This window comes from Myotis lucifugus, unplaced genomic scaffold (assembly GCF_000147115.1).
Source record: "Myotis lucifugus unplaced genomic scaffold, Myoluc2.0 scaffold_961, whole genome shotgun sequence".
NCBI lineage: Eukaryota > Metazoa > Chordata > Mammalia > Chiroptera > Vespertilionidae > Myotis > Myotis lucifugus.
Genome location: NW_005872009.1, coordinates 6472 through 14975, shown reverse-complemented (window position 1 = coordinate 14975; position 8504 = coordinate 6472). Strand labels below are relative to the sequence as shown.

At 63.0% G+C, this 8504-nt stretch overlaps 2 protein-coding genes across 6 annotated transcripts in view; one reads left to right on the top strand and one right to left on the bottom strand.

Moving 5' to 3' along the window:
* Positions 1–189: 189 nt before the first annotated feature.
* TCTA (T cell leukemia translocation altered) lies at positions 190–3614 on the top strand. 5 transcript variants are annotated; one of them, XM_014448935.2, is made up of 4 exons: positions 190–763; positions 1093–1171; positions 1403–1602; positions 2311–3614. In XM_014448935.2, exons 1-3 carry the CDS (start codon positions 541–543, stop codon positions 1560–1562), a joined length of 462 nt encoding a protein of 153 aa, XP_014304421.1. In that variant the 5' UTR covers positions 190–540; the 3' UTR covers positions 1563–1602; positions 2311–3614. The 5 variants fall into 5 exon arrangements, with proteins under 5 accessions (XP_014304421.1, XP_023603519.1, XP_014304422.1 ...); XM_023747751.1 differs by having other exon boundaries at positions 192–763; positions 1070–1171; XM_014448936.2 differs by having other exon boundaries at positions 202–763; positions 1117–1171.
* Positions 3615–3901: 287 nt separating this feature from the next.
* The window catches only part of AMT (aminomethyltransferase), a 4955-nt gene continuing 352 nt past the window's right edge, over positions 3902–8504 (bottom strand). Inside the window, exons 2-9 of the mRNA XM_006106972.3 lie at positions 8275–8442; positions 7676–7756; positions 6496–6627; positions 6061–6139; positions 5613–5758; positions 5360–5540; positions 4894–5049; positions 3902–4799 (exon numbers count right to left, since the gene is read on the bottom strand). Coding sequence (XP_006107034.1) covers positions 4621–4799; positions 4894–5049; positions 5360–5540; positions 5613–5758; positions 6061–6139; positions 6496–6627; positions 7676–7756; positions 8275–8442 — 1122 coding nt within the window. The 3' untranslated portion in view covers positions 3902–4620. The remainder of the gene's footprint in view (positions 4800–4893; positions 5050–5359; positions 5541–5612; positions 5759–6060; positions 6140–6495; positions 6628–7675; positions 7757–8274; positions 8443–8504) is intronic.

Below are 8504 nucleotides of genomic sequence, written 5' to 3'. Positions count from 1 at the left end.
CAGGATCCCCCTAAATACTCTGATGCCTACGAACACTCTTTCCTAGCAAAATATGATGCACCTGGATGAGACTGGACACGTGGGCACCAAAGTAACAGAGAGGGACAGGAGCGGGCCTGGAGCGACGTGGGTGCCCCCGCGTGCCCGTCGGGGTCGGCCTGGCCTCGGTCGTGGCCCCGCGCACGCGCTGCGCGCTCCCAGCCGAGCCACGATTGCTCGGGAGAGCGTCCCCGCCCTCCCAGCCGGGCGCTGGACCAATCATGGCAGCCGCGCGAGGCATCACGGGAACTCGGGGGCTATAAAAGACCTGGTTGCTATTTTGTGCTCCCCGAGTCACCCGGCCTGTAAGCGCGCGGGGCGGTGCTTGGTGCGCGTGCGCGGCCCTGCTACCCCTCCCAAACTGCCAACTCTGCGCGCAGGCGAGTTGGGCTCGTTCTGCCTTGGTTTACGCGTGCGCCCAGCGGGCTTGGCCCCGGAAGACCAGACGCCTGCGCAGTGGGGGCTAAGGTGACAGCCCTCCGGGTGGGGCGCGGGTCCGTCATGGCGGAGTCCTGGTCCGGGCAGTCCTTGCAGGCGCTGCCGGCCACGGCGCTGGGCGCTCTGGGCGCCCTGGGCAGCGAGTTCCTGCGGGAGTGGGAGGCGCAGGACATGCGTGTGACCCTCTTCAAGCTGCTGTTGCTGTGGTTGTTGCTAAGCCTCCTGTGCATCCAGCTGGCGTGGGGGTTCTACGGGAGCACGGTGACCGGGCTGTACCATCGCCCAGGTGAGGCCCCCCGCCAACCTCCGTGGACTGGCCGCCCTCACACCCAGCGGGATGTACCGTTGGGCTCCCCAGAACCCCCTTAGACTACCATTGGTCCCCTAAGAATTGTATCGCAACTTAACGCTGTCCTCTGACCCATGCCAACATACCATTTCACCCAAGAAACGCCAGTATCCACTCATCTCGTTATAACTCTTTTTTTGAGCCCTCACCAGACAATGCACTAGACTAGTCCCTTAGGGCCCCCACCAGACCCTCCACCAAACGCCACTAGCCTCTAACCTGCCTGGGCTGAGGCCTGCTCAGACCCCCAACGCGGCCCGCGGCAGCTCTGGATGTGTTCCTGCCCCCAGGTCTGGGCGGCCAGAACGGATCCACACCCGACGGCTCCACGCATTTCCCTACGTGGTGAGTAAATCTGTTCCCATCTCAACCCCGTGCTAGGCAGGCAGAGGGACACTCCTGTGCTGGGGGCTGGGGAGGGGAGTTCTCAGGGCAGGAGTCCTCCAGCTTAGTGGCCTTTGCCGGAAGCTCGGAGATCAGCCAGTAGAGCTTAGGTTTCAGGTGGCCAGGATGTCGGAACAGTCCGTCATCAGTTTGCTGTTCAGCACCCTGTGGGGTGGACCGTGTCATTCACAGTTTCAGAGATGAAATGGCAAGTGCCTGGCACTGCACTCCACTGCAAGCCCCGCCGCTGGAAAGGCCGGGCCTCTGTCCTTCCTGCACTGACTGCCTCATCAGGATCAACCTGCTCATCTGTGAAACATGGGCCCAGTCGTCAGGGCATTCTTTCAGCTAATCTCTGGGCTCCCACCACCTGGCAGGGACCAGAGAACAAGGTTAACCCAGGCCCTGCTTACAGGGGAGCCAGAGATTTGAAGGGGGGTGGGGGAGCAGTGCAGGGGTGGTTAGAGGTTTCTCTTAAGAAAGACACTTAAGCTGAGGGCAAAGGCTGACAATGGCTCAAATAGGCCCAGAGGCAAGAACAAGGTGACATGTTGGAGGAATAGACAAGGCTGTGATGCTGGAGGGACCCGCAGAGCCCTGGCCAGGGGTGGGGAACATCAAGTGTTTGACCAAGCAGAGCAGGCTAATTTTTAAGTTGATAATTTTGTATGGCCCGTATGGCCCTGGGCAGGAGAAAGGGTCCCCACCCCTGGCCTAGACTTTTGGGAGCTATTGAAGGACTGAGTCACATGGGACCATGGCTAATCTAATTTGCTTTTTCATCTGCCTGCTTTGTGGCAAGTACATAAAGGGGTCCAATTAGAGAGGGCAAGGGGTCAGTTAGGAGACCTGCACTGCCCAGGCTTTTTCCTCGGGCAAACGGGGAAGGATGGAAGTGCCCTCCTGAGGTGGGGACCAGGGGGGAGAATGGGTCTGTCGGGGAAGGTGGTGGGCCCAGGGTGGGCTGTGGGAGCTCAGAGAGGTTTGGGTTGTGGTGTGGCTCTACTGAGCTCCACTCAGCCCCAGGAGCAGGAGAAACCAACATCAGGGACTGTTGTGCTGCCGGCTGACTAACCCTCTCTTCTTTCCATCACCTTCAGGGAGACAGCAGCAAACGAGCCTCTCAAAACCCACAGAGAATAAGGGAGGCAGCAGAGGGTCTCCAGGGACATCTCCGGGTCTGCCGGCTCCCACATTGGGTCCTACTGCTGCCCAGGCCCCAGGGATGACTGCAGGGGCGTCAGGGTTGGGGGGTAGGGAGTACCCCAGTGCTTGTGGAGTTGAGCCCCCACTGCCCTGGGCATTTCCTCCAGCAGCCCAGGCACTGGGCCGGGAAAGGGTTCCTCTCCCCTGATCTGGTGCCTTAAGGGGAGCAGGCATGCTGCTCTCGGGTCAGTGTAGAAGCCTCTGGGTTAGGAAGGCCAGCAGCCCATTCCTGGCTTTTTCCTGTCCCTCTTCCCATCCCCCTGGGGGTGACCCACAGGGATTTGTCCCTCACGAAGCCTGAGGTTGACTCGCTCTGGGATTTGCAAGGGAAGTCTGTTTCCACTTAAACCATAGGTTTTCTGAATTTGGTTTTGCTGTGTTGGCAGGGACCCAGGAATCTTGGCCTGGACACAGCCTTATACTCTGTGGGTACTCAGTTGGCCATTCAAGTATAAGTAAGGCAGGGGGCAGCTGGCACCATCCAGACATGGAGGCACCAAACACCCAGCTTCCGGTCGCATCCAGAGCTCTCCAGGTGTGAGCCAGGCTATGGAAACTCATCCTGAGCATCATCCTCATATTCCTCCCAGTCCTTGGAGGGAAGCTGGGTGCCTGGAAGAGGCTGAGCCCCAGGGTGACTTCCCACCCCCAACACTTCAGTGCTAAGCGCCCCGGGTGGTGGGTCTGTCCCCTGCCCCTCCTCGGGATCCTAAGCAGTTAGCACAGGGCAGCCCCGCCCGCAGCCTCATCACCTCCCATCTTGACCTGGAACCACAGGAGCTTCGTCCTAAGAGCAGCTCTCGGGCTCAGGTCCTCCCGACTAGCGCCATCTCAGCCCCAAGAACTTTTAAGAGGGCAGAGCCACAGGCGAGGCAGGCCTGCCACTTCCCAAGTAAGCCAGGGGGCCTGCCAAAGGGATGGGCGGCAAGGCCAGTTCCCGAAGGCAGTGTGGCCTAGACCTGCCTCCGGGCCGTCTGCCTGCCCCCCTGTCGGTGTCACATCGCCATCTGGCAGCCTGTGCCTGACCGCCTGCACAGGGTGCTGAGCTCCTGCCCGGTGCTTACTGCCGAGACACCGTCTGCTGCGGGGTGATGGTCTGGCAGCCCCAGGTGACCCACTGACGCCACCACACACAGAGTCGGGGTCTCATTCCACTCGAGGCTCAACTGAGTTCGTGGCTATTAAACATGGAAGTGAATCAGCTGTGTGGTTACTCAGACAGGACAAGGGCGTGCGTGCAGGGGAATCGAGGGAATACCCCAGGGCTGTTGCCCCTCAGCACCCAGAATTTAATGACTTGCAAAGTTGGGGGGTTGATGCCAGCTCTGTAAAGTAGTGTGGGGTGCCCAACACGGGCACTATCCCGTTAGTCCTTATAGACCTGCCCCTCTCTAGGGGCACCCCTGAGCCTGTCCCGGAGGCCAGGAAGCAAGCAGCGGGCTGGCACCCCAGGAACCCTGTGGGCAAAGGACAGTGAAGCTAGACTCTGGCAAGAAGGAAGCTCGTTTATTTTTTAGGAGTCAGTGGCGTCCAGTAACAGGCCACAGGGGCACAGGTCAGGCCAGGGGAAGGCAAGCCGAGGAGGAGGCCCAGCCTGCCCTACAGCAGCCCTGGGCTCAGAACAGAGGTGAGCCTGGCCGGCTTGCTGCTGGGCAGCAGGCTGGGCCAACTTGTGCCCCTCAGCCATCCCCGAGTTTGCACACGGGCGCAGCAGCCCTCCTGAGTTAAGCCTCCGAGTCAGGAATCAGTGCTGCCCAGGGAGAGGCAGCGGTTTGCATTCATGGGAAGTAAACCAGAGGAGGTGGCTGGCACTGCCCAAGGTCATGCCCTTGGAAGTGTGAGAACCCTGTGAGGTAGGCTGGGCAGCTCGATCCTCCTAAAGGTGAGCCTTTGAGGCACAGGCAGCACCCGGCAGAGAGGAAATGCGGGGACTGATGCTTCTCAGCCCTCAGCAGGCAAGCATGGGCCCGCAGGAGCGTGGGCAGAAACAAGACTTTGGTGAGCTGGTCCATCACTAAGAAATCGGTCTTGAAATTGAAGTGGCACAGGGTGAGGGGGTATAGGTGGTGTGTCCCGCCCACAACCAGACAACCAGAACCAGCCTACACCCTTGCCACCTACCAACGTGTCCTGCCTCAGCTTCCTGACTAGCCCTTGTAGAATGCCCTCCAGGGGAGGGCCCCGCCCCCAGCCCCCAGCCATCCTCACTTCAGGGTGTAGTAGTTTGTGGGCACGAAGGGCATCTTGCTGACCACAGCCACCTGCTGCTTCCGCCGCACCTCCACCAGGAGCAGGGTGCCCGGCTGGCTGTACTCAGGGGGCACGTAGCCCATGGCCACGTTCTTCTTCAGGCAGGGCGAGGGGCAGCCGCTGGTCACGGCGCCTGTGGGCAGAGACCGCCTGTCAGCACCACCTGACAGGCCGGTGTCCCCACCTCCCGGGAAGGGACAGAGCTCCAGCCGCCCGGGTCCACCTACCAATCACAGTGCCCTCCGCGCTCAGGATGGGGCTGTGTGGCCGCATCGGGGCCCCCTCGCACGTCAGCCCCACGCGCCTCCGCTGCACCTTGCCCTTCAGCTGAGGAACGATGACTGCGGCCCCAGGAAAGTCCATGGCAGCCCGGCGCCGCCGCCCTGCAGCGGGACACCAGGCCTCAGCCACAGAGTCCCGGCCGCGAGGGCCCCAGGAGCTTTGTTCATCCCCTGCCGTGTGGTCAGCCAGCCCCCAACCACTGCCCCTCTCCTAGAGGCCACGCTGGCCCTCAGCCTGCCAAGCGAGGGGCCCTGGCGTCTAACGGGTGCAGCCACAGTGGCCCCGTCAGGGAAGGAGGCTCTGGGAGGCGGTCACTGGCTGCAGGCTGCCCGCTGGGCGTGGTCCCAGGCTGGCTGGTCTCTACGGGCACTGCAGCCTCAGGGTCCCAGCCCCGGAGCCAGCCCAGCTCACCCAACGTCCAGCCGAGGCTGCCTTCCACGGGCGTGGTGTGCTCATCGATGTCGCTCCCGTAGAGGCAGAGGCCCGCCTCCAGGCGCAGGCTGTCCCGGGCCGCCAGCCCTGCCAGCTTCACCTCGGGGTTTCCCAGCAGAGCTGTGGCCAGGCGGACCGCCCCCGCCACTGGCACTGAGATCTGCGTGGACACCAGGGGGCCGTGGGTGTTGGCCCGAGTCCACCGCTGCCCTGCCCCCACTCCCTGACCCACCTCCACACCATCCTCTCCTGTGTAGCCACAGCGGGTCACGCGGCAGCTGGGCACGCCAAACACCTCCATCACGGCACTGGTCATGAAGGGCAGCTTCCTCAGGTCGTCCGCCACGCCGGCCTGGAGCACCTGGGCCGCAGTGGGGCCTGGGCCCAGAGAGCCAGTGACTAAGCGCCCAGGTCCCCACGCCCCCAAAGCTGGACGGCAGCCCTTGCCCGGGGCCAGACGAGCCCTGAGCACCGTCTCCACTGCAGGTGGAAGTAGAGGCCCCCTGAGCCCTGGGGCTGGCGGGGGGAGGGCATGCACCCAGCTTAGCGTATGCACTCAAGTCCCACACGGCCCTCCACCCCCCCCCCCCCCACACACACACACACCCGCTGCGGCCTCTGCTCGGCAGCCCAGGAAGCCAGGAGGCAAAGGTCACGCCAACCCCCCGCTGGCTGCTCACCTTGCAGGGCGAGCAGGGCATTGTCCACCACCTCCAGGCCCACGTCGCTGCCCCTGCTCTGCAGCTCCCTGACCTTGTCCTGACGGGAAGACGGGAGCACCACGTCGGCTTCCAGGGCCATTTCCTGGCACCGCCAAGCTCGGGAGAGTAGGCGGCTCTCACCTCACAAGGTCGTGTGTGGCAGGTGTGACCCACGCCGGGTCTGCGGGCTCTAACACCAGCTCCGGCCTCCATCCTCACCAGAGCGTGCCCACCTAGGGGCCGCCTCGGCTCCCCTCCCACCGCCCAGTGACACCTGGCATGCTCCAGGGAGGGCCCGCTCTGGCCTCTGCCCATTCCCTCAAAGGTACTGACTGAGCCCCTGGTCCCTGCCAGGTCTGCCCTGGGCAGCTCTGTGAACAAGGAAGACGGGGCACCTAGAACCCAGGGCTGTACCTGCATGAGGGCCAGGTCCTTGTCCCGGCAGCCAGCGTTGGACACCACATACAGGTGTCCCTCCGAGGTGTTGGTCACAATCAAGTCATCCAAGATGCCCCCGGCCTCGTTGGTGAACAGCGACAGGGTCCCCTAGCACCAGAGTGGAGCCACTTTGCATCCGGGTCCGGAAGGCCAGTGTCAAGTGTGAGACACACCCGGGGGCCCACTCAGCCCCCACAGATTCATGAACCCTCAGCATAGGGCAGGGGTGTGTGTGTGCAAGGAGCAAGGCTGGGTCACTCAGGCCGCTGCCCAAGCCCAGGGTGTTTTTGTTTGTTTGTTGTTAATCCTCATGGAGGATATTTTTCCATTGATTTTTAGAGAGTGGAAGGGAGAGCGAGAAAGAGAAACATCGATTGGTTGCCTCCCACACACACCCCGACAAGGGATGAGGATCGAGCCTGCAACTTAGGTGCGTGTCCTTGACCGGAATCGAACCCGGGACCCTTCAGTCCGCAGGCCAACACTCTACCCACTAAACCAAACCTGCCAGGGTGAGCCCAGGGTGTTTGATCCTCATGCACTGAGAACATTTCCACTCCCTCCTCACCTTGGGGACCTCCTTGAACTGGAAGGCCTCTGCACCCCTACCCACTCAGTACTGAGAGCCCCGTCTCACACGTAATCCGTGCTACCTGGGACCTGCCGCTCTATCCCACCCAAGCCCGGGACAGCTCAGTCCATCTCCAAACCCGGGACAGAAAGCCTCCAAGTCCATCCTGGTGACCTCACGTGCTCCACGGCAGCGGCACCCCAAAGTGCTGAGGCTGCCGCGGCCCCGCATGGTGGGTGGGGGGAGCCAAGGCGGAGAGTCACGCGGGACCTTGTTAAACGCAGGCTCTGCCAGAAGAGAAGGCCTGCGCCGGGCTGAGAGTGGAGCCCTCACAAGCCCCTCGGTGATGGATGAACGGCGAGGGGTTAGGCGCACGGAAGGTCACAGAACAGGACCTGAGCCTGGGCTTCTGGCCTCCCAGCCTGATGTGGGGAGGACAGGGCGGGACAGGCCCATCTCTGAGAGGGTTGGACATGACTCAGGGGCTCCATCCCCCAAGACCGCCTCACTGCGCCCCAAGCCCCAGGTGAGGACGTGCTGCCTGGTGACCAAGTACGCCCACTGAGCAGGACCAGAGGGGCCCACCTGGTTAGGCCTCAGCTCTGCAATATCTCCCACCACCAGACTCTCCATCAGCTTCACCCGGTCACGACCATGTATCTTGGTCTGAGAAAAAAAATCAAAAGCCTCAGGACAAACAAAAGAAAACAAACACGCAAGTAGAGGAGAAACGCCTGGGGACACGGTGGTACTGCCAGTCGGGAAGCCCACTGGCCAAGGAGCGTCCCCCCTGCCTCCCCCCTGCCGTCCAGGGCCAGCCCAACCCACCCAAGTGCCCCGTTGTGGTTCTGCAGGTGGCAAAGTCCCCCACGTCTGATTCCCCCGAAAGAGGAGGGGGTGCCATGGGGGAGGGCCCAGCACCTTCCTCAAATACCCCCTTTCCCTTCCCAAACCAATACCGGGGGCAGTGGCTAAAAAACGGGGGCCAGCCGGGAAAGCCCAGGGCATCCAGACCCCCCCACTGGGCGGGGCGGGCTGCCGAGGCCCCCGAGTTGATTTCCCGTCGGGGACACCCGAGGCCTGCAGCCCTTCTGAGGGCGGCCCTGGACCCAGTTCCCAGCACAGCCCCGTGGCGGCGGAGGCGGCGCTGCGGGCGGGGGCGTCCCGGGCGGCGCCCGGCTCACCTGCAGCATGTGGGACACATCAAAGAGCGAGCAGTGGCGGCGGGTGTGCAGGTGGGAGTGGACGTGGCTGTCCCGGTACTGCACCGGCAGCTGCCAGCCCGCGAAGGCCACCAGCTTCCCACCGTGGGCGAGATGGAAGTCATAGAGCGGCGTCCGGCGGAGCGCGTCCTGCGGGGGCGGCCGGGCTCAGTCCCCGCACGCCCGCCCCGGCCGGCCGGCCCGGCACCTCG

Bases quoted from the DNA above. Each gene is read 5' to 3' on its own strand.
- TCTA (XM_023747751.1), top strand. From the start codon at position 541: ATGGCGGAGTCCTGGTCCGGGCAGTCCTTGCAGGCGCTGCCGGCCACG. The intron at 1,172-1,402 runs GTGAGTAAATCT...TGTCATTCACAG, and splicing joins TCCACGCATTTCCCTACGTG to TTTCAGAGATGAAATGGCAA. The intron at 1,603-2,310 runs GTTAACCCAGGC...CATCACCTTCAG, and splicing joins GGCAGGGACCAGAGAACAAG to GGAGACAGCAGCAAACGAGC.